General features: G+C 42.5%; 1 protein-coding gene across 2 annotated transcripts in view; it reads left to right on the top strand.

Moving 5' to 3' along the window:
• The window catches only part of ANAPC5 (anaphase promoting complex subunit 5), a 44,288-nt gene that overhangs the window by 13,372 nt on the left and 6,576 nt on the right, over positions 1–24,340 (top strand). Inside the window, exons 6-15 of one of the 2 annotated variants that reach the window (XM_032242174.1) lie at positions 3,646–3,747; positions 5,188–5,378; positions 8,779–8,860; positions 9,542–9,631; positions 11,704–11,885; positions 12,993–13,128; positions 19,567–19,641; positions 20,237–20,358; positions 21,111–21,218; positions 21,295–21,442. In XM_032242174.1, coding sequence (XP_032098065.1) covers positions 3,646–3,747; positions 5,188–5,378; positions 8,779–8,860; positions 9,542–9,631; positions 11,704–11,885; positions 12,993–13,128; positions 19,567–19,641; positions 20,237–20,358; positions 21,111–21,218; positions 21,295–21,442 — 1,236 coding nt within the window. The remainder of the gene's footprint in view (positions 1–3,645; positions 3,748–5,187; positions 5,379–8,778; positions 8,861–9,541; positions 9,632–11,703; positions 11,886–12,992; positions 13,129–19,566; positions 19,642–20,236; positions 20,359–21,110; positions 21,219–21,294; positions 21,443–24,340) is intronic. The other variant, XM_032242180.1, reaches the window with a different exon arrangement.

Here is a 24,340-nt window from a genome sequence, read left to right as displayed (position 1 = left end):
CTGGAGTAGCTGGGACTACAGGTGCACGCCTCCATACCCAGTTAATTCATGTATTTTTAGTAGAGATGGGGTTTCACCATGTTGGCCAGACTGGTCTCGAACTCTTGACCTCAAGTGATCTGCCTGCCTCGGCCTACCAAAATGTTTGGATTACACATGTGAGCCATTGTGCCTGGCCACAGCCAAAGCTTATTTTTTTATTTTTATCTTTTTGAGACAGAGTCTCACTCTGTCACCTAGGCTGGTGTGCAGTGGCATGATCTCAGCTCATTGCAGCCTCTGCCACCCGGGTTTAAGTGATTCTCCTGCCTCAGCCTCCTGAGTAGCTGGGATTACAGGTGTGTACCACCACATCCAGGTAATTTTTGTATTTTTAGTAGAGATGGGGTTTTGCCATGTTGGCCAGGCTGGTCTTGAACTTGTGACCTCAGGTGATCCACCCACCTTGGCCTCTTAAAAGGCCGGGATTACAGGCGTGGGCTGCTGTGCCCTGCCAAACTTTCTAACATAAAAGCTGTGGAATACTGCAGAGGCAGGAGAATCTCTTGAACCTGGGAAGCAGCGGTTGCAGTTAGCCGAGATCACACCACTGCACTCCACCCTGGGCAACAAGAACAAAACTCCATCTTAAAAAAAAAGAAAAAAAGAAAGCTGTGGAAGAAAACATGTAAGAGAAGATAATTTGATTTTCAGATAAAAATTAAAAGCATCTCCATGTCAAGACTTGTTTTAACATAATAGGCAAACAGGACGGGCTTGGTGGCCCACGCCTATAATCCAAGCACTTTGGGAGGCCCAGGTGGGCAGAACATTTGAGGTCAGCAGTTTGAGACCAGCCTGACCAACATGGTGAAACCCTGCCTCTATTAAAATACAAAAAATTAGCTGGGCATGGTGGCGCGTGCCTGTAGTTCCAGCTACTTGGGAGGCTGAGGCAGGCAAACTGCTTGAACCCACAAGGCAGAGGCTGGGTTGAGCCAAGATTTCGCCACTGTACTCCAGCCTGGGCGACAGAGCAAGACTGCCTCTCAAAATAAATACATATATAAGTAATTAAATAAATAAGTAAGTAAAAGTTGAAAAAATTAAAAGTCAAGCAAGAAAGTGGGAAAAAGTATTTACAGTAAATTTGACAGTGAAAGGTTAATATTTTTGCTTTAGAAATCATATTTTCAGGATGGGTGCAGTGGCCTACGCCTGTATTCTCAGCACTTTGGGAGGCTGAGGCAGGTGGATCACCTGAGGTCAGGAGTTCGAGACCAGCCTGTCCAACATGGTGAAGCGCTGTCTATTAAAAATACAAAAAATTAGCTAGGTGTAATGGTAGACGCCTGTAATACCAGCTATTTGGGAAGCTGAGGCAGGAGAATCTCTTGAATCCGGCAAGTGGAGGTTGCAGTGAACTAAGATTGTGCCACTGTACTCCAGCCTGGGCAACAGAGCAAGACTCTGTCTCTAAAAAAAGAAAAAATAAGAAATCATATTTTCTGAGACTATTTGATGATGAGACAAAGTTTATGGTATTAAAATAATAGGCAGTAAAGTTACATATCATATTCTGATTTTGTTAAAAATATAATGTGTTGGCTGGGCAAGATGGCTCACACCTGTAATCCCAGCACCCTGGGAGGCTGAAGTAGGTGGATCATGATGTCAAGAGATTGAGAACATCCTGGCCAACATGGTGAAACTCTCTCTCTCCTAAAAATGCAAAAATTAGCTGGGTATGCCTGTAGTTCCAGCTACCTGGGAGGCTGAGGCAGGAGAATCACTTGAACCAGGGAGGCGGAAGTTGCAGTGAGCCAAGATCACACCACTGCACTCCAGCCTGGTGACCGAGCGAGACTCCGTCTCAAGAAAAACAAAAACGTGTTAAAAATATAATGTGTGGCCGGGCACGGTGGCTCAAGCCTGTAATCCCAGCACTTTGGGAGGCCGAGGCGGGTGGATCACGAGGTCGAGAGATCGAGACGGGTGAAACCCCGTCTCTACTAAAAAATACAAAAAATTAGCTGGGCATGGTGGTGCGTGCCTGTAATCCCAGCTACTCAGGAGGCTGAGGCAGGAGAATTGCCTGAACCCAGGAGGCGGAGGTTGCGGTGAGCCGAGATCGCGCCATTGCACTCCAGCCTGGGTAACAAGAGCGAAACTCCATCTCAAAAAAAAAAATATATATATATATATATATATATAATGTGTATACACAATGTAAGTTTACAATAAGGCTGTATTATAAATTTAATGTGTATACACATTATATTTTTAACAAAATTAGAATATGACATGTAACATGTATATACACACACATACAGAACAAAGATAATATACAGTAAAATATTAATAATGTTGTTTCTGGTGGTGTGATTGCGGAACATTTTTGTTTTCTTCTGTAGCTTTTCTGTATTTTTGGAGTTATTTTTCTCCATACTACATCTACATAATAATTTTATTTTTCTTTTGAGATGGAACCTTGCTCTGTTGGGGTGCTATGCTATGATCTCGGCTCACTGTAACCTCTGCCTCCTGGGTTCAAGCAGTTCTCCTGCCTCAGCCTCCCGAGTAGCTGGGATTACAGACACTTGCCACCATGCCCAGCTAATTTTTTATATTTTTAGTAGAGATGGGGTTTCACTGTGTTATCCACGATGGTCTCAATTTCCTGACCTCAGGTGATCCACCCACCTCAGCCTACCAAAGTGTTGGGATTCCAGGCATGAGCTACCGAGCCTGGCCAATAATTTTCTATAATGATATAAATTAACAATAGAATTAGAAATTATTTTTACTTAAAGAAATTTTTTTTTTTAATAAATTACTGTCTTTAAATAGAGATGAGGTCTCAGTATATTGCCCAGATTGTCCTTGAACTCCTGGGCTCAGACAGTACTCCTGCCTCAGCCTCTGCCTGCCTCAGCCTCTGCCTCCCAAAGTGTTGGGGTTACATGCATCAATCACTATACCCTGCCCTTAGAAATTATTTTACTTATAGAAATACTCATTAAGGTAAAATTGGAGTAAAGTATCTATAACCCAGTTAAATATAAACATTTAATTTGCAGCTAATTTTCTATATATTTCATATAATTGTTGCTGATATTATTTGTATGAAACAAATATGTAGGGGTAGGACAAGGCACCTGGCTCCCATAAGGCCCTATGCAGGCACTGGAAATACAGCAAGAAGTAAAGACGTTACCTGCCTGAAAGGAGCTTACAGTCTGGGCTGGGGTCAGACTAGCAATTTTACTATAGTTTGATAGTGCTACAGGAAGCGTAAGTGCAGAGGGCTTATAGGATCTCACCTCATCTAGAAGGTGACAGAAGCAGGTGGCCCGGAGGATGAGCTAGACGTGGGTATGGGTTTGCTCAGCCTGGGGTAGCATGTGGCTGGGGAGTAATGGGCGGGAGGCTTCATGTTTCTGAAAGAGGAAACAGTGTTGTGTATGGTCAAGAGGAGAGCATGTGGCAGGGTCCACCTTCAGCGTACCTGGAATGAGGGAAGGCCAGCTAAGGCTGGCGAGATGAGGGGCCAGAGCCTGAAGGACCTTTGTAGAAAAGAAAATAATCAGGTGATGCTAGTTAGTATATCTTTTCATAAGTTTCTTGACCATTTCTTTCTACTAAGTTACCATTTTTAAATTTCAGGCCTCTTTGCTAAAGAATGATGAGACTAAGGCCCTCACTCCAGCTTCCTTGCAGAAGGAATTAAACAATTTATTGAAATTTAATCCTGATTTTGCTGAAGCGGTAAGTCTTTCCCAGAATTTGTTGCTGTGTTGGAAAGGAATGACAAGGCTACTTTTTTTTTTTTTGGAGACAGTCTTGCTTTGTCGCCAGGTTGAAGTACAGTGGGGCAATCTCAGCTCACTGCAACCTCCAACTCCCGGGTTCAAGCAACCCTCCTGCTTCAGCCTCCCTAGTAGCTGGGATTACAGGCACCTGTCACCACACCCAGCTAATTTTTGTACTTTTAGTAGAGACGGGGTTTTGCCATGTTGGCCAGAATGGCCTCGATCTCCTGACCTCGTCATCTGCCCGCCTCGGCCTCCCAAAGTGCTGGGAATACAGGTATGAGCCACCATGCCCAGCTAACTTTTGTACTTTTAGTAGAGACAGGGTTTCATCGTGTTGGCCAGGCTGGTCTCCTGATCTCGGGTGATTCCCTGCCTCAGCCTCCCAAAGTGCTAGAATAACAGACATGAGCCATCACGCCCAGCCCAAACGACAGCTTTGAGGCTGAAAAACTCTTTCCCTTTATCTCTTTTGTCAGTGTTTATTTATTTTTAAAGTTACAGTAATACCATTCCTTAATGGATTTTTTACTCGGAAAATTTTCTTGATAATATTTGAATATAGAAATGTATCTATTGTGCTTCCTAGTAACTGAGATCTGCCTGTTAGGGAAGTTTCAGTGACTCAAAAAAAATGAAAATAATTAACTTAGGAAACTAGTAAATCTCAATGTGTTTTAACTTGTACATTAATAAAAATTTTATAATTTGTAAATTAATTCAGGTTTTAGAATCTTTAATTTTGAATACTCAGTTTTCCTTGATATTTGAACTCGGTAAGCCCCACTATTCTCCTCTATCGCCCGCGTAACCAGTGGCAGAGTGGAGTATATTTAAGGTAAAACTGACACAAGCCGGGCGCAGTGGCTCACGCCTGTAATCCCAGCACTTTGGGAGGCCGAGGCGGGTGGATCGCGAGGTCAAGAGATTGAGACCATCCTGGTCAACTTGGTGAAACCCCGTCTCTACTAAAAATACAAAAAAAAAAATTAGCTGGGCATGGTGGCGCAGCCTGTAGCCCCAGCTACTCAGGAGGCTGAGGCAGGAGAATTGCCTGAATCCAGGAGGCGGAGGTTGCCGTGAGCCGAGACCGCGCCATTGCACTCCAGCCTGGGTAACAAGAGCGAAACTCCGTCTCAAAAAAAAACAAAACAAAACAAAAAACTGACACAAATACTAATGGAACTTCCATTTTTAATTTGTGGATTCCCACTAGGGGAATGTGTCTTGAAGCTGTTTTATTCTGCCTCTAGAGAAAAGATTAAGCTAAATTATGACCATCTTATTAGAAGGGCATGGGATACACTAGTGTTTGTAGCCAGTGAAACTCTCGGCAGTTGTCTTACCCAAGAGATAGTTACAGCATTTAAAATACATCGATTATTTCTTGTTTTAGCATTATCTCAGCTACTTAAACAACCTCCGTGTCCAAGATGTTTTCAGTTCAACACACAGCCTCCTTCATTATTTTGATCGTCTGATTCTTACTGGAGCCGAAAGCAAAAGTAACGGGGAAGAGGGCTATGGCCGGAGCTTGAGATACGCCGCTCTGAATCTTGCCGCCCTGCACTGCCGATTCGGTCACTAGTAAGTTTATAATAGACTTTTGTCCATGCACAAATTGAATTAACTGATGACAATAAAAGATCTGCTATTTTGTGGAGAAAAAAAGGGAAAAGAAATGGAAGAAATGAACTCTCAAATGTTAATTGCGATGCATTTTAAAAAATAATGTATTTTTTAAAAAGAAGAAAAGAAAGAAACTCATCAACCTGAACTAGTTGATAACTTCCATAGAGGGAACTTTTTTTGCACTGGAGCGAAGTTAATGAAAACCTTCTGCCTAAATAGTCTGCCCCCTGGTGTCATCATTTAACATTGCTGTCTTAGTGCCTGGCCTCTTCGATTACTTCTAAGAACAACAGGCCATTCAGCGAAAAGGAAATTAGGTCATTAGGCCAGAGAGTCCCTAAAGGATTTTTTGGAGGTAAAAAATGGGGATGCAGAAGCTATTTTTAGTATTTCAAAAAGCCAAAAGGCAGTTGCAGAAGTTTTCATCCAGTGCCTTTACTGAAAGACTACATAGGCTTACTAAAAGTCACGTTTGCTTTTGGATAGAATTCAGGCAGCTCAGTCAGGTGACACTGGTTTATACTGCTACCTCCATATGCCTGTGTTTTTAATGACTAGAAATAGGAAAATTGATTGGTTATTTTTTAGTAAATAGAATTAAGTAGATAAAACAACTTTCAGAACGTGGAGACTATCCTGGAAATAATGAAATAATGTGAATAATGGTGAAAGGTGGGAAATTACTAATTGAAAGATCCCTTTACCCCCCTCCTGCCCTGTGGCTTTTTACCAGTTGAGAGAAGTGTGGTCTCTGCTATAGGCATCTTTGAATACAGACCATATAGCGTGTATTAGTGGGAGTATAGTGTCCACAGTTCAATAATTGAGACTTCTATCCCTTTCTCTGTGTGTCAGGCAACACCTAGGGAATTCTTTTTATTTCTGGTTGTCAGGTTTTTGTTTTTAAGAGACAAGGCCTCACTCTGTCACCCAGGGTGGAGTGCAGTGATATGATCATAGCTAAGTGTAACCTCGAACTCCTGGGCTCAAGCAAGCAGTCCATCTCAGCCTCCTGAGTAGCTATGACTCAGGCATGCACCACAATGCCCAGGCTGGTCTCAAACTCCTGGCTTCAAGCAGTTCTCCCACCTTGGCCTTCCAAAGTGCCGGGATTACAAGTGTGAAGCACTGGGCCCACCCAGTTGTCAGGTTTTAAAAGGGACATAGACAAACTGAAGTTTGTGTGGGGAACCGTCTCAGGGTGTTGAGACATTCAAAGCTGTATCATATAAATAAGGTGGGAGGGAGGTGAGATGTTCATCCTGGAGAAAAATGTCTTATCCAAGCATGTATTTGACGTCTTCATGTAGTAAAATGTCACGTGAAAAGAGCTTAGATTGATCGAGGGTCTGGCTACTGGACAAGATTGAGAGGTGGTAAATAAGCGTAAGTCAGAGGACAAAGTATTTCTGCTCATTGTAAGGCAACAGTTTCCCTTTATATAACCCTCTGAGGAAGGCATCAGTGGGGTGCTCAGGCCTAGACCAAAGGTGTCATTAAGGGCATTCAAACATCAGATTGATAGTTGTATCCAAAAATGTTTAAGGCTCCTCAAAACTGTGATTTTTGTGAGAGTCCATGATATCCTGTAATAATTAACTTCTTTTGGTCTTCCCAGATTTAATAACCTCTTGATCAGAGCCTTTCATTTTTTTATGTACTCAAAAATAATAGCAATGCCATTTTTAATATTTGCCAGCAAACTGTTTAACTTAGTTAGGAACTGCTTCCCCTGAGGGTTAGAAATTTGTATACAGCCTTCTGTATACAAATAATCTTTTGATGAACAGAATTTCTTCTTTTTATTTTTAAAAATATAGAGACGAGGTCTCGCTATGTTGCCCAGGTCGTTCTTGAACACCTGGCCTCAAGTGAGCCTCCCACCTTGGCCTCCCAGAGTGCTGGGATTACAGGTGTAAGCTACTGCACCCAGCTCAGAATTTGTTTATGTTTACAGTATTATCAATGGATAGACAGCTAATTGCACAGAATAATGAGGAAAGGTAGATTTTTATTAATATGTACATTTTCCTTAATTCGTGATTTACTCAGGCCAGGCTTCTTTGTTTCTGATCCTGGATCTATGGGCCTGTGTAAATCTTTGTCACTTAGCTAAAAGGATTTTTTGAAAATCCTTGTAGCACTTTATTGAGCATTTACTGTGTACTAGGCACTAGGGATAGTTACCATGGATACAGCAGTGAAAAAGGGAAAAAAACAAAACAAAACCCTGTTATAGAGCTTATATCAGGGGAGATAGGGAAAAAACAATCCTAAGCATAGTTGTAATATGTCTTGTGGTGATAGACCAGGATAAGGGGTTAGAAAGTGATAGTGAAGTGCTCTTGTTTTCCTAAGTAACATTGTTACTCCAGGTACATGCATAGATCACCTACTCCTTTAATTTGTAAATCTCTGTTTAAATATAAAGGTAGCAGGTCAGCCCTCCTTGATCTTTGCCAACTTAATATTTGAATAGAGATTTAAAGGAAAAAAAATTACAGAAGTGGGACTCCTCAAAATACTTTTTAAAACTAGCTTTGGGCTGGGCACCATGGCTCATGCCTATAATCCCGGCAGTTTGGGAGGCCGAAGAAGGAGGATCGCTTGAGGCCAGAAGTTCAAGACCAGCCTGGAGAACATAGAGAGACTTTATCTCCTTAAAAAAATCAGCTGGGCATGGTGGTGTGAGCCTGTAGTCCCAGTTACTTGGGAGGCTGAGGCGGAAGGATTGCTTGAGGCCAGGAGTTTACCAGCCTGGGGAGCATAGTGAGACTCTATCTCTATTTAAAATAAAATTAGCCAAGCATGGTGGTGAGCTCCTGTAGTCCCAGCTACTCAGGAGGCTGAGATTCATTGCCTGAGGCCAGGAATTCAAGGCTGCAGTGAGCTAGGATTGTGCCACTGAACACCAGCCTGGGTGACAGGGAGACCCTGTCTCTAAAAAAGTGGTTTTGAAAAAATGATGAAAATAATAAATACACATAGTGAGAAAAGAGTTCAGATAATGCAGAAGGGAATGCTATGAAAAGTAAAATATTATGTCCTCTCCTTGCCCTTCCCCTCAGCAGTGAACCTTTAAAATAAACATCTTAGGAGCAGAGATAAAAGCCTTTGCTTTATGCCCTTTTCGTAGAAATTCCCCTTAGAAGAGACATGTCCTATATTTCCCTGTTGGCGTTTTTTGCTTCTGGGGTTGGGGCACGCCTCTGAGAGAATAAGCCCAGAAATAGTTACCGCTTCCAACCCAGAGACCTCCACTTGGATGACTGTGTACAGATGACTTTCTGCTACGGTTGCTTATGCATGTTTGTGATTGTTAATGGGATATTATTAATGTTTAGTCTGTCATTAGTCAACAGGCAGAGCTCGCCCTGCAGGAGGCAATTAGGATTGCCCAGGAGTCCAACGATCACGTGTGTCTCCAGCACTGTTTGGTGAGGCCATCCTCTGGTCTTGGGAGTTTTGTTCACGGGTTGAGTTGGCCTTCACAAGGCCCTATTTGAATTGGGTTGTTTTGCAGTTGGAACAAAGATCCCTAGCAGCAAAAGGGAACTAGTTAGGTGCTCGTGGGAATTCAGAAAGTGCAACCTATCTATACTTGTCTTTCTTAGTTCATGACATCTGTTTTGCTTTTGCCATATATCCGGTCTACAAAGTTTAATGCAACTTGCCATGAAAGAAGAGAAAACCTTTATTACATTTAGCACTGGCATTAACAAAAACATGTATGTTACACTTAGTAACCGGTAAAATACTGTCCTGTAATAGCCAAATCGCCAAGCACAGTAGAACACAGAAGGTACTTGACAAGCAGCTGAGAATCTTACTTCTCAGTTAAAGGCCATATAAGGGCTTCATTCTTTTTTTCTGAAACACCTGCCATTCCGAGGCTGTTAGGTGAAGCAGATCAGTGACTCGTTTATTTCAGTCTGGTTTAATGGCATTGATTTGTTTGACAGGTCTCATTTAGATTCTTGATATTTCTTGTATTTGTGATACAAGAAATATCAAGTATTTTGTCCCTTTGAAATTATTTCTTATGAGCACATTGATATTTCACTAGAACATCAGCCATTGCCATCGTTATGATATATTTTGATGATTTCTCTTGCCAGAGCTGGCTTTATGTGCTGGGGCAGAAGAGATCCGATAGCTATGTTCTGCTGGAGCATTCTGTGAAGAAGGCAGTACATTTTGGGTTACCGGTAAGGCTCATCTTTCTGTGAGATTGTTTCCGTAAATGGTCGAGCCTTTGTCTCTTTTTCTGCCCACCTCTGTCATGAACCAGCGATAGATTTAGAATGGGTTTCAAAGTGTGGTTTTATTCTTGGCAGTTTCATATGACTTTAATTATTAACCACTAAATTCTGTGTGGTAGGTTTCTCTCTGTTCCCTGTATTCTAATAACATCTGTGGAAGTTCCCTTTATCAATTCGATGAGAGATCTTTGTTTAGTTTATTGAGCAACATTAATTTAGCACATACTCACTTAGAAAATTTTAGCAAAGGATTTTTTTTTCTTTTTTTTTTTTTTTTTTTAGACAGAGTCTTGCTCTGTCAACCAGGCTGGAGGGCAGTGGCATGATCTTGGCTCACTGCAGTCTCCACCTCCCTGGTTCAAGCAGTTCTTTGCCTCAGCCTCCCGAGTAGGTGGGATTACAGGCGCCCACTACCACGCCTGGCTAATTTTTTGTATTTTTAGTAGAGGCAGGGTTTCACCATCTTGGCCAGGCTGGTCTTGAACTCCTGACCTCTTGATCCACCCATCTCAGCCTCCCAAAGTGCTGGGATTATAGGTGTGAGCCATGGTGCCTGGCCAGCAAAGACTTATTTTTAAACCAGGGATTGGTGAACTTTATAGGCCTTGGGCCAAATCTGGCTTTCTGCCTACTTAGGGTCTTCAAGCTGAGTGGATTTTACATTTTTAAGTGATGGGAGAAAAAAATCAACAACAGAGAAGAAATATGTGACAAAACCAAAAGTGGCCTGAAAAAATCTAAATTATTTACTCTTTGGCCCTTTATAAACAGAACAAGTTTGCTGATCCTTGTTTTAAACAATAAACAAAGCCAGGAACCAGTAAACCTGACAGGCAGATTTATCCTTTCTTATTTTGACTGACAGGGAAGGCCATGAATTGCAGTCCTCAGTGACATACACTGAGGGGTATTGAAAAGGCATGTCTGGCCGGGTGTGGTGGCTCACACCTGTAATCCCAGCACTTTGGGAGGCCAAGGCTGGTAGATCACCTGAGGTCAGGAGTTCGAGACCAGCCTGGCCAAGATGGTGAAACCCTGTCTCTACTAAAAATACAAAATTAGCTGGTGTGGTGGCACATGTCTGTGATCCCAGCTACTTAGGAAGCTGAGGCAGGAGAATCACTTGAACCTGGGAGGTGGAGATTGCAGTGAGCTGAGATTGTGCCACTGTACTCTAACCTGGGCAACAAGAGAAACTCCATTTAAAAAAAAAAAAAAAAAAAAAAAAATGAAGGACAAGCTTGGAGAACCTTGTTCTCTCAGAAACACCTACTGAAAACGAAACCATAGGAGTAGGACTGCTTAAGCATTCTGTCTCATGAAGTTTGTGACAGACTTCAGTGAAATGGAAAGTAATTATGTGTAATTTAATGTATACCTTGAAAATCTATAACTTGTCCATGTGATTCGCTTAGATGTACAGAATTGATTATAATGACAAAAATGGCTCCTTGAAGTAAGTGTAGGCTTAACTACAATTTTTGCCGTGAATTTAAGCTGGAATTTTTTAGTTCAGCTTTCATCCTTGAAGATGACACCAAAAGTTCATGACAAGATAATTCTGTTGCTCATGATAGGCATCCTTTTTTGATCTCCTATTACATATGTGCGCAGCACTGTTTGACATCTATTATTTCATTGTAATCCTTACGATAATTCTTTATGATAGGTTTGATGCCCATTTTACAGATGAGGAAGCTGAGGCTTAGCTAAGAAGCTAAGTGACTGGCCCTAAGTCACACAGTAAGTAGCAGAGGCAGTGTTTAAGTCCAGGTCCATCTAATGCTAAAGCCCTGCTGGCTCTTTCCCGTGTACCCTCTGCTTCTCTCCCAGACCCAGTTTTTCAGGAACACATCTCGTATGGATCAGGGTTAAGGCCAGGTTATAGGTACTTTCCTTTTAAATAGTGCTGTCACTGTGCATGTGCTGAAATGTGAAATCCACCACATTTCTGAAGAGCAAAACAAATTCTGTCATGTAATCTCTATCTTGGGTCGTGGGTATATCTGTCCCCTTAGTACCTCGCCTCCCTGGGAATACAGTCCCTTGTTCAACAGAGAGCTTTTGCTGGGAAGACGGCAAACAAGCTGATGGATGCCCTAAAGGACTCCGACCTCCTGCACTGGAAACACAGCCTGTCAGAGCTCATCGACATCAGCATTGCACAGAAAACGGCCATATGGAGGCTGTATGGCCGCAGGTAGGTCTCCCAAGGCCCTGAGGGTGTGAATCCTTTAGAAAGAAGCAGGAGCTAGCAAACTGGTTCTGTGAAAGGCCATACACACAAGATTTCCCCCGCTTGGGTAGACGTTCCTGCAGAGGATTAGACAAAATGTTTTAGACTATAAAATACAAAATGTTTTAGACTATAAAACATTTTGTATTTTGCACAAACTGAAAAGTTGTCTCCCGTGCATGTTCCTTCTTACTCCTCCCAAACACTCTGTGAAGTAGCGGGTGGGTGCTCTCCATGCTGGGAGAGTAAACCGAGGTTCGCACATCTGGTCTACCTGAGATCACAAACGTAGTTAACAAGTGACAAAGGACTCAAACCCATGTCATCTGACTCCAAGCACCAGGCTCCTCTGCTTTGTGGCAGGAACCTTTCTTCCTGTTCATAGGAGGCATGGTCCATAGTTGCTCTAGTTGAGGGTACCCTGAACCCCAAAGCTATCGCGTAAAGGAAGTTGCTTTTCTGTTAACCCAGGTGTTTCCTGTAGAATATTTTCAGCCTCTTGCATACTTTCCCATTTAGCCACTTAGAGCCTGGAAGTAAACATTGTTGCCGGATTTTAATCCTGGAGTTCTGTTGCTGCCTCACCCCTCACTTAGACAGGCTGTTTCTAGGAATTCAGTAATGAAAGGAAGTGCCTTTTTTACCAGTCTTGTTTTTGTATTTCAGATAATTTTTTGGCACGGTGTGCTCTGAAACAGCTGCAGACACTGGCCACTGCTTACATTGCCAGAGCAGCCTGTGCCAGGATGGCATCGGGTCTGAATTTACCCGTGAAAACTAATTCACATACTGTGACTGCAGGGAACCTGGGGTGGGGGTGGGGGGTCTGGGAGCGCACACTCCCAGCTGTGCCCTAACCATGACGTGTCTCCTCGGGCTGCACATCCAGGATGCTCTTCTGCTTTTCTTATCCTGAGGGCAGGGTTGCTGGCACTGGGAGGCAGCTGCTCCCAAGAAAGCCAGAGCCTGCGAGGGGTTTGGCTTTATGCCACTCAAGGTAGCTGACGGGCATGGCCCAGGGGCAGCCAGGCCTGCTGCTGAAAGGAAATCCTGTTCCCTCTCCCCACCCAGCACCATGGCCCTGCAACAGGCCCAGATGTTGCTGAGCATGAACAGCCTGGAGGCGGTGAACGCGGGCGTGCAGCAGAACAACACAGAGTCCTTTGCTGTCGCACTCTGCCACCTCGCAGAGCTACATGCGGAGCAGGTAGGCAGGTGGCCAGGTCCATGTGCTTCTGGGGCAATGGAGGCTCTACCATTTCTTTGCTCTAGTGCTTGAGAAAAGCACTGGACATGTCTTGGACAGATCTGCTCGATGCTGTGGCTGAAACAGTGAAATCCCACCAGTGGAAGTGGACCAAGCATGGAGTCTGCAAAGTTGGTTGAATTTAGGGTCTTTTTTGGCATCAGTGAAGGGAATTCTAAGAGGTCAGCTAGTTTCATGTACTAAGGAAATAAAAAGGATTCTTTGACATTTAAGGTAGTAGAGGTTCGTGTGTTTTAGGAGAGAGGAGAGTATAATAGAAGCATAACTAAAATCATAATATAATAACTAATGTTTGTTGCAAATTGGTTCTGTGCCAATCCCTGTGCCTCTTGTATGTGTACTGTCTTACGGAATCCACTTCATGGGTCAAGTGTGCTGTTATCCCCATTTCACAGAACAAAAGACTGAGGTCCTGAGAGCTAAATCCTGTGCTTAACACCTGTAAATGTCAGAGGCGGGTCTCCAACCCAAATCTGGTTGACTCCAAAGAAGGACAGTGGGAATGGGGCATAATCTTGATGACTTGCACCCCAAGTAATTTTATGAGATTCTCATTATAAAGGATCAATTAAAGTATAGCTTGTGCTACTGTAGGCTTTATCTTCCCCTTGTTGAAAATGTCTTCTTTCATGGGAACGAGTAAGGGAAAGCTATTTTATCTAAAACCCTCGCTCTCACTAAACACTGCCGTGACAATCCAGACGTTTCCTTGATATTTTTCTCTTCCTCTTTGTGATACGTGTTACTGTTAGATTGCATCATAACACTCAGCATTCCCTAACTGCAGCCTAAAGATTTTTGGGTGGTTTCCACCCCTTTCAGAAGTCCAGATGTACTTTTCTGTAGCAAACATGTTAGCATTTGACATGGCTGTGTACACTGAGGGGTGGATGGGCCCTGATTGATGGGTTCCACGGCGCCTTTGCCTCTGCTTTCTTCCGGTGCCTGGGAAGCACCACCCATGTTTTCAGAGTTCGAAAGGGCTTGCTGGTTGCCTTCCCCTGGGAATGTTGCAGGTCTGTCTCTTACTTGTTTCTTCCTGTTCGTGACACTGGCACCCCCTTAACATCACTTCTCTTCCTTTCCTGGTGCCATGGATGAGAGGAGCATTTCGTAATGAATGAGTCAGTGAACATATTGAGGTATTTAGCTTTTTTGAGACAGAGTCTCGCTCTGTTGCCTAGGCTGGAGTGCAGTGGCACGATCTCACTGCAATCTCCCCAGAATCGCTGGGGTTCAAGCAATTCTCGTTTCTCAGCCTCCCGAGTAGCTGGGACTACAGGCATACGCCACCATACCCAGTGAATTTTTATATTTTTAGTAGAGATGGGGTTTCACCATGTTACCCAGGATGGTCTAAAACTCTTGGCCTGAAGGGATATGCCTGCTTCAGCCTCCCAAAGTGCTGGGATTATAGGTGTGAGTCACTACGCCCGGTGAAATTGTTATTTTCCTTCCAAAGTGCTAGGATTACAGGTGTGAGCCACTGCACCAGGCAAAATCCTTACTTTTTTCACTGTTAGAATGGACAACTACTTTACAAAAACCTTAGACTTGGTTCAGTTCTTTTTTATTTTTTAAATTTATATTAAAAAAAATTTTTTTTTGAAAGGGAGTCTCACTTTGTCACCCAGGCCGGAGTACAATGGTGTGATCTCGGCTCACTGCAACCTCTACCTCCTGGGTTCGAGCGATTCTCCTACCTCAGCCTCCCAAGTAGCTGGGATAACAGGCATATGCTACCACGCCCAGCTAATTTTCATATTTTTAGTAGAGATGGGGGTCTCACCATGTTGGCCAAGCTGGACTCAAACTCCTGACCTGAAATGATCCACCCACCTCTGCCTCCCAAAGTGCTGGGATTACAGGCATCAGCTACCGTGCCTGGACAATTTTTAATATATTTTTTTTGAGACAGGGTCTTGCTCTATCACCAGGGCTGGCGTGTAGTGTTGTAGTCACAGCCAACTATAGCCTCAATCTTCTGGGCTCAAGGGATCCTCCCACCTCAGCCCCCTCAGTAGCTGAAACTACTGGAGCCTGCCAGCCATGGCTAATTAAAATATCTTTTCATAGAGATGGAATCTTACTACGTTGCCCAGGCTAGTCTCAAACTTCTGGGCTCAAGCAGTCCTCCCGCTTCAGCTTCACAAAGTGTTGGGATTACCACACCCAGCCCATTTTTAATTTTTTTAAGAAGTGGGGTCTCACTCTTGCCCAGGCTAGAGTGCAGTGGCACAATCATGGCTCACTGCAGCCTTGAACTCCACCTTATCCTGCGCAGTAACTGGGACTGCAGGTGCACAGCACCTCACCCCGCTAATTATTTTAATTCTTGTTTCTTAGAGATGGAATCTTCTATTTTGTGTTGCCTGGAGTGGTCTTGAACTCCTGGCCTCAAGTGATCCTCCTGCTTTGGCCTCCCACAGTGTTGGAATTACAGGTGTGTCATAGTGCCTGGTGGCTCAATTCTTTAGCCTTGTAACTTTATCCAAGGCCATTTGTTAGAATTTTGTGCTTTTTCATGGGAGTAAGAACCTAAAAAGTAACCATGCTCTTTGGGTCTGTATGAATAATGCCATCTGCATCCCCCTTTCACCTCTGGGCTTATCAGCCAGGGTGTGTTAGGAAGCTTTTTAGTACACAACTAGAAGGTAGCTGCCTTTTTAAGTCCGTCCTTTATCCCTTTATTTTTTTTATTATTTATTATTTTTATTTTTTTTCTGCCCTGGTTCTTGCTGACTTTACCCCTTTCTTTAACTTACCTTAGATCTTTCCAGTTTTAGAACATCAGTCATGTGGATATACTTCCTGGGTTGATGAATGTCACATTTTTAATTGGACAAGTTAGACTCGCACCTGTGAAATTAAGTTTGGCCAGCTGCGGAGAAGGCAGCTTTATCATGAGTCTCCAGTTACTCTTTTATTTCTCTTGTATCTGCTTCTGAAACTTTCCTCCAAGTAAACTGGATGCTGCACTTTGTTTTGTGGTATGGGAGTGATTGGGGTTTCAGTGAGCCTATAAATACATTATGGGGCTCAGAACGGCTTTCCTCTTACGATCCAGAGGAAGTGAGTGAATTGTTTTCCTAAGATAATCATGCTCCTTTGCTCTTTCTGTGTAAATTCTGGCTCATCTTATATCATTCTTCTCTCAGCCTCAGGAATTGCAGATCACAATGGGACTGTTTTGAGGGGACACTGCAGGATCTATATCCCCATATCCAACTCCCTGTGACAGTCATGAAAATAATTGGCGACACTGGTCAGTTAAAACCATAGGAATATGACCTTTTGTTGTAATTCAATGTAATTTCTGCTTATTCACTTCAAATAAAAGTTGACTTGTAAGGCCGGGCGCGGTGGCTCAAGCCTGTAATCCCAGCACTTTGGGAGGCCGAGGCGGGTGGATCACGAGGTCAAGAGATCGAGACCATCCTGGTCAACATGGTAAAACCCCGTCTCTACTAAAAATACAAAAAATTAGCTGGGCATGGTGGCGCGTGCCTGTAGTCCCAGCTGCTCAGGAGGCTGAGGCAGGAGAATTGCCTGAACCCAGGAGGCGGAGGTTACGGTGAACCGAGATCGCGCCATTGCACTCCAGCCTGGGTAACAAGAGCGAAACTCCGTCTCAAAAAAAAAAAAAAAAAAGTTGACTTGTGGACTAACTGAGCTTCTAGGTAGACAAAAAGTACATTACCTCCTGAAATGATTGGGACAAGTTGAAGAGATTTCAGGATCAATAAGATAAACCTCTCAGCTGGGCACTGTTTCTCTTTATACCTATAATTCCAGCACTTTAGGAGGCTGAACCAGGTGGATTGCTTGAGCCTCATGGGTTTGAGACCAGCGTATGCAACATGGCAAAACCCCGTCTTGACAAAACATACAAGAATTAGCTGGGTGTGGTGTGTTGTGGCGCATGCCTGTAGTTCCAGCTACTAGGGAGGCTGAGCTGGGAGGATTGCTTGAGCCTAGGAGGCAGAAGTTGCAGTAAGCCAAGATTGCACCACTACACTCCAGCCTGGGCAGTAGAGCAAAACCTTGTCTCAAAAAAAAAAGGATAAACATCTCAACATTGTAAGAGTGTAAAAAAGTCATGAATGGGTTGGGTGCCACCAGTGACTCACAGTTGTAATCCCAGCACTTTGGGAGGCCGAGGTGGGCAGATCACAAGGTTGGGGGTTCAAGACCTGTCTGGCCAACACAATGAAACCCCCGTCTTTACTAAAAATACAAAAATTAGCTGAGCGTGGTGGTATATGCCGGTAATCCCAGCTACTAGGGAGGCTGAGGCAGGAGAATCGCCTGAACCCTGGAGGCAGAGGTTGCAGTGAGCCGAGGTCACGCCACTGCACTGTAGCCTGGGCCACAGAGCTAGACTTTGTCTCAAAAAAAAAAAAAAAAGTCATGAATGTATATTCACAGAAAAAGCATGGCCCAAAAACATGAAAACATTTCAATCTAGTCATTGAAATTAAATTTAAAGTAGTTAAGGTACTACTTTCACAAATTAGGCAAAGATCCTTCAGCATTAGAGGAAGAAAAGGGAATAGAGTTCTGGTATGAAAGTACTTGGTACATTTCTAGAGGGTATTTAAGTAATACATCTCAAAGAACTTAAAAGTGCCGGTCATTTCTACTTCTACGGTTGTTTTTGTATTTTGTTTGTTTGTTTTGAGATGGAGTCTCCCTCTGTGGCCCAGGCTGGAGTGCAGTGGCACAATCTCGGCTCACTGCAACCTCTGCCTCCTGGGTTCAAGTGATTCTCCTTCCTTGGCCTACTGAGTAGCTGGGATTATAGACGTGTGCCACCCTGCCCAACTAATTTTTTTGTATTTTTAGTAGAGATGGGATTTCACCATGTTGACCAGGCTGGTCTCAAACTCCTGGCCCCAAGTGACCTGCCTTCCTTGGCCTCTCGAAGTGCCGGGTTTACAGGTATGAGCCACGGCGCCTGGTCTACTTCTAAGGTTTTATGCTAGGGAAATAATTGGACAAGTATGCAAAGCTCTATGCACCAAGATATTCATTATAGTATTTTTTAAATAGAAAATATTAGAAATAACCAGAATATCAAAAACTAGATTATTTTCATGTTCCATAACTGATTTACCTGATAAATACTATGATGATGTAGATTTGTATTTATTGACATTGAGAGATTTATTCATTCAACAAATATTCATTGGGTGCCTACCATGGGGTAAACAGTATTATAAGTAATTTATAAAAATACGTGTTAAGTCAGGCACGGTGACTCACACCTGTAATCCCAGCTCTTTGGGAGGCTGAGGCGGGCAGATCACCTGAGTTTGAGACCAGCCTGGCCAACGTGGTGAAACCCCATGTCTACTAAAAGTACAAAAATTAGCTGGGCGTGGTGGCATGAGCCTGTAATCCCAGCTACTTGGGAGGCTGAGGCAGGAGAATTGATTTAACCTGGTAGGCAGAGGTTGCAGTGAGCTGAGATTGCACCACTGCACTCCAGCCTAGGCAACAGAGTGAGAGTCTGTCTCAAAAAAATATATGTACACACACACACACACACACACACACACACACACACACTTATTTTTGGAATATGTATATATTTTTAATTTATGTGCATAAAAGGAATATAGAAGGAGATATACCACAACATTAACTGTGATTATCTTTTCTAGGATTAAAAGTAATTTGTCAGCTGGGCACAATGGCTCAGGCCTGTAATCCCAGCACTTTGAGAGGCCTAGACGAGGGGATTGCTTGAGGCTAGGAGTTTGAGACCAGCCTGGCCAACGTGGTGAAACCCCACCTCTACTAAAAATACAAAAATTAGCTGGGCGTGGTGCCATGCACCTGTAATTCCAGCTACTTGGGAGGTGGGGGGCAGAGGCATCAGAATTGCTTGAACTTGGGAGGAGAAGGTTACAGTGAGCCAAGATCACGCCACTGCACTCCAGCCTGGGTGACAGAGCAAGACTGTCTATAGTCCTAGCTATGTGGGAGGCTCAGATGGGAGAATTGATTGAGCCCAGGAAGTTGAGGCTGCAGTGAGCTGAGATCAAGCCGTTGCACTCCAGCCTAGGAAACAAAGCAAGACTGTGTCTCAGATAAAAAAAAAAAAAAAAAAAAAAAAAGAAGTAGTTCATCTGTTCTTGTTTACACGTGTTTCGTAAGTGTTTTTCTAGAATGGATATGTCTTATGTGTGTAATTTAAAATAAAAAAAAATTTATTAGAGTGTTTAAAAATGGCCCTTAGAAATTTGAGTCTCTGACCAGTATCTCTCAGGTTGCTGCATCAAGAACAGGTGCATCTGTCACGATCTGTGCATGATGCAGCAAGTGTGACTTCAACACAGGTTATGCTGATCAAATTGTGTCTTTCTATTTTAGGGATGTTTTGCTGCAGCTTCTGAAGTGTTAAAGCACTTGAAGGAACGATTTCCACCTAATAGTCAGCACGCCCAGGTGATCTGCCTTTTGATGGCATTAGATTTATTTACGATGAGAATAGTTTTTATTATAATATACAGTGGGATATAATCTCCCCTCAGAAAAATAATATTGAGCTAAAAAGGAGCTTGTCAAAGGATGCTTACAAGTATGGTATTATTTATACAAAGCTTAAAAACACAGGCCCATAGTCTGTTGTTTAAAGACAAGTGTATATGTGGTAATCGTGAATATGTTATAAAAGTATAAAAAACATGAATGAGAATGATAAATACCAAATCGAGTGCCTACTTTGAAAAAAGAGAAAGGGAAGTAGAATTTGCAAAGGACTTCATTAGTATCTAATAGTATATGAAGCAGATAAAGCAAAATGTAAGTTGACAAAGTTGATGGTTGGCATACATCTGTTTGCTATTGTATTTTCTGTGTATGTGTATATTCTCACATACTTGAGATATTTAAAACATTTTTAAAATACCCCCAAAAAAGAATGTGTGTGAATTATTGTAAGGATATTTGTTAAGCAATCCAAAATACTTTGATATACTCATTGAATAAGGTGAACATTTGCCAGTTTGTACTTAATTGTGTGTTTTTTTTTTCTTATTAGTTATGGATGCTGTGTGATCAAAAAATACAGTTTGACAGAGCAATGAATGATGGCAAATATCATTTGGCTGATTCACTTGTTACAGGAATCACAGCTCTCAATGGCATAGAGGGTGTTTATAGGTAAAAAAAAAAAAAAAAAAACCTTGAAAAATCTAACCCCAGAATAAAATAATTGTTAAATGGTTTTGTTTTTGTTCTATATGTGCATTAACTTATTTGTTTTAGCTTAGGAAAAAAAACTTTATTTATTTATTTATTACTGAGAATGAGAAAATACAGATAAGCAGCGGGGCGCGGTGGCTCACACCTGTAATCCCAGCACTTTGGGAGGCTGAGGTGGGCAGATCACTTGAGGTCAGGAGTTCAAGACCAGCTTGGCCGACATGGTGAAGCCCCATCTCTACTAAAATTACAATAAATTAGCCAGGCGTGGTGGCAGGCGCCTGTAATCGCAGCTACTCAGGAGGCTGAGGCAGGAGAATCGCTTGAATTCATGAGGTGGAGGTTGCAGTGAGCCGAGATCATGCCACTGCACTCCAGCCTGGGCAACAGAGTGAGACTCCGTCTCCCAAAAAAGAAAAATAGATAAGCAAAATGAAGAAAATAAGTATGTCCCGGAGATAATCATTAACATGCTATTATCTATAATTCCAGGATTTTTCCTGCATGCATATATGAGTGTGTGTATACACGGCATGCTCTCAAACATGCTCTTACACATTCATACACACATACACTTTTTTCTTTCAACAAAAATTAAATCAGGCTCAGTTTTTCCTTTTGAGAGGTTTATAGTCTAATTGAATAAATAGCGATTCTTACCCCCAAAGTGACTAGTTAAAACACTTGTGTTCATTTTGATCCTGTTTCAGGAAAGCGGTTGTATTACAAGCTCAGAACCAAATGTCAGAGGCACATAAACTTTTACAAAAATTGTTGGTTTATTGTCAGAAACTGAAGAACACGGAAATGGTGATCAGGTAAGGGGCCTCTTGTGCATCTCACGGAGATGTGGTGGTGGATATTCTCATCCTTTGTTTTCTTCTTTACGGTCAGTGTCCTGCTGTCCGTGGCAGAGCTGTACTGGCGATCTTCCTCCCCTACCATCGCGCTGCCCATGCTCCTGCAGGCTCTGGCCCTCTCCAAGGAGTACCGGTTACAGTACTTGGCCTCTGAAACGGTGCTGAACTTGGCTTTTGCACAGGTAAGCCCATCTCTGTTTTTATAGCACATATTTGTGCTCAAGAGCTGGTGAGTCTCTGACTACTTTTGAGTATTGAAAGGGTAATAAGGAGTTTTCATTTGTTCATATTGAAGTCTGGAAAGGTAGTCTTCATGTACAAGCCCTCCAAGGAAGCCTGTGGAGGTGTGAACCTGGTGACAAGCTGACAACTCACAGTGGCACCGGCATTCCTGAGCTGTGTATTCAGTAAGGAGGACTTGCCTCTTCAGTGAGGACACCTGCATCATATTAATGATTAGCTGACACAGAGTGATGCTTGATTTAGCAACAAGGGGATGTGAATAAAGAAGTGAGGAACACAGATGTTCGTTCATTGAAAGCTTTTGGAAATCAAATTGTATTTTATGTCTGTTTTCTTTCTCCCTCAGTAAAAGCCACAAAGGAACTGACTCTTCATTTTCATTTATATTCCCTGGCACCTTATAGGACCTACACATAGAAGGCTTTCAATAAATATTAATCAATGATGCGTGAAGGTTAAACTCACTGGAAGACTTTATTAATTAAAGTGGAGGTTCTCCAAACTGGCTGTTCTTTAGAATTATTGTGGAGACTTAAAAATATCTTTATACCTGAGGCCTTGCCTCAGACCTGCGGAGTCAGAATCTCTAGGGGTGGAGCTAAGGAATCTGTTCCTTACCACCTTCCTCAGTCATTCTTTTTTTTTCCTTCAGATAAAATGTACATGGCTGGGTGTGGTGGCTCACACAGTAATCCCAGCACATTGGGAGGTTGAGGCGGGCAGATCACTAGGTCAGGAGTTCAAAACCAGCCTGGCCAGCATAGTGAAACCCCATCTGTACTAAAAATAGAAAAATTAGTCAGGCATGGTGGTACATGCCTGTAATCTCAGCTACTCAGGAGGCTCAGGCAGGAGAATTGCTTGACCCCAGGAGGCAGAGGTTGCAGTGAGCTGGGATCATGCCGCTGCACTCCAGCTTGGCAACAGAGCGAGGCTCTGTCTCAAAAAAAAAAAAAAAAAAAGGTACATAACATGAGATATGTACCATTTTGACCATTTTAAAGTATACAATTCAGTGATTTTGAGAATATTGACAACATTATGCAACCGTTACTGCTGTCTAATTTCACAATATTTTCATGACACAGAAAAGGAAAGTGTACCCATTAAGCAGTCATTCCCCAATCCTCCCTTCCCCCAGCCTCTGGTAACTTCTAACACTTTCTGCCTCTGTGAGTTTGCCTATTCTGGACAGTTCACATAATTGGAATCATATAACATGTGGCCTTTTTTGACTGGCTTCTTTTACTTAGCTTGATGTTTTCAGATTTTATCCATGGAATAGGTATCAGTGCTTCATCCTTTTTCATGGCTGAATAGTATTTCACTGTATGGATAGATCACGTTTTGCTTATCCATTCAACAGCTGATGGACTTTGAATTGTTTCCGCCTTTTGGCTATTATGAATAGCAGCTGTTAACATTTCTGTACAAGTTTTTGTTTGAATACCTGTTTTTATTTGTTGCCAGAATGGAATTGCTGAGTCATAATTTTGTGTTTAACTTCTTAAGGAATTATCACAGTGGCTGCACCATTTTGTTTCAACAAGCAATGTATAAGCGTTCCAGTTTCCCTACAATCTTGCCAACTCTTCTTATTTTCCATTTGTGATTATTATACCCTTCCGAGTGGGTATGAAGTGGTGTCTCATTGTGGTTTTGATACGCATTTCTCTAATGACTAATGATGTTGAGTACCTTTTCATGTGCTTATTGGCCATTTGTATATGTACTTTGGAGAAACGTCTATTCAGATCCTTTGCCTGTTTTTTAACTGAGTTGTCTTTTTGATGTTCACTTGTAAAAATTATCCATATATATATATATATATATATATTTTTTTTTTTTTTTTTTTTTTTTTTTCTTCAAGATAGAGTCTTTCTATGTCACCCAGGCTGGAGTGCAATGGCACCATCTTGGCCAACTGCAACCTCCGCCTCCTGGCTTCAAGCGATTCTCCTTCCCCAGCCTCCTGAGCAGCTGGGATTACAGGCGCCTGCCACCACGCCCAGCTACTTTTTTGTATTTTTAGTAGTGACGGGGTTTCACCACATTGGCCAGGCTGGTCTCAAACTCCTGACCTCATGATCCACCCATCTCGGCCTTCCAAAGTGCTGGGATGAACAGGTGTGAGCCACTGCACCCGGCTGTTTTGGAGATTTTTTTTATGGTTTTGTATGTATAAGATCATCTACAAATAGAGTTAGTTTTAGTTCATCCATTCCCACTTAGATCCCCTTTGTTACTTTTTCTTGCTTAATTGCTTTGAGTAAAACTTCCAATACATGTTGAATAAATGTGGCAAGAGTATGTGTCTTGGCTGGGCTTGGTGGCTCACACCTGTAATCCCAGCACTTTGAGAGGCCAAGGCAGATCACTTAAGGCCAGGAGTTTGAGACCAGTCTGGCCAACATGGCAAAACCCCGTCTCTACTAAAAATACAAAAATTATCTGGGTATGGTGGTGCATGCCTGTAATCCTAGCTGCTAGGTAGGCTGAGGTGTGAGAATCTCTTGAACCCAGGAGGCAGAGGTTGCAGTGAGCTGAGATTTTGCCACTGCACTACAGCTTGGGCAACAGAGTGAGACTCTGTCTTGAAAGACTAAAAGTTTTCCCAAAAAAAAAAAAAAAAGAGGGTGTGTCCTTATTTTGTTCCTGCAAGGGGAAAACTTTTAGTCTTTCATCATTAAGTATCATGCTAGCTATGTGTTTTTTATAGAGGTTGAGGAAGTTCCCTCTATTCCTAGTTTATTTAGTGTTTTTTTTTTTTATGAAAAGGTATTGGATTTTGTCAAATATTTTTTTCTGCATTGGTTAATTTTATATGAGTTTTTGTT

This window comes from Sapajus apella, unplaced genomic scaffold (genome assembly GCF_009761245.1).
Source record: "Sapajus apella isolate SASKATOON/1434 unplaced genomic scaffold, GSC_monkey_1.0 scaffold2, whole genome shotgun sequence".
Classification (NCBI taxonomy): Eukaryota; Metazoa; Chordata; class Mammalia; order Primates; family Cebidae; genus Sapajus; species Sapajus apella.
Note: the sequence above shows the minus strand (reverse complement) of the source record. Positions and strands in the feature narration are given on the sequence as shown.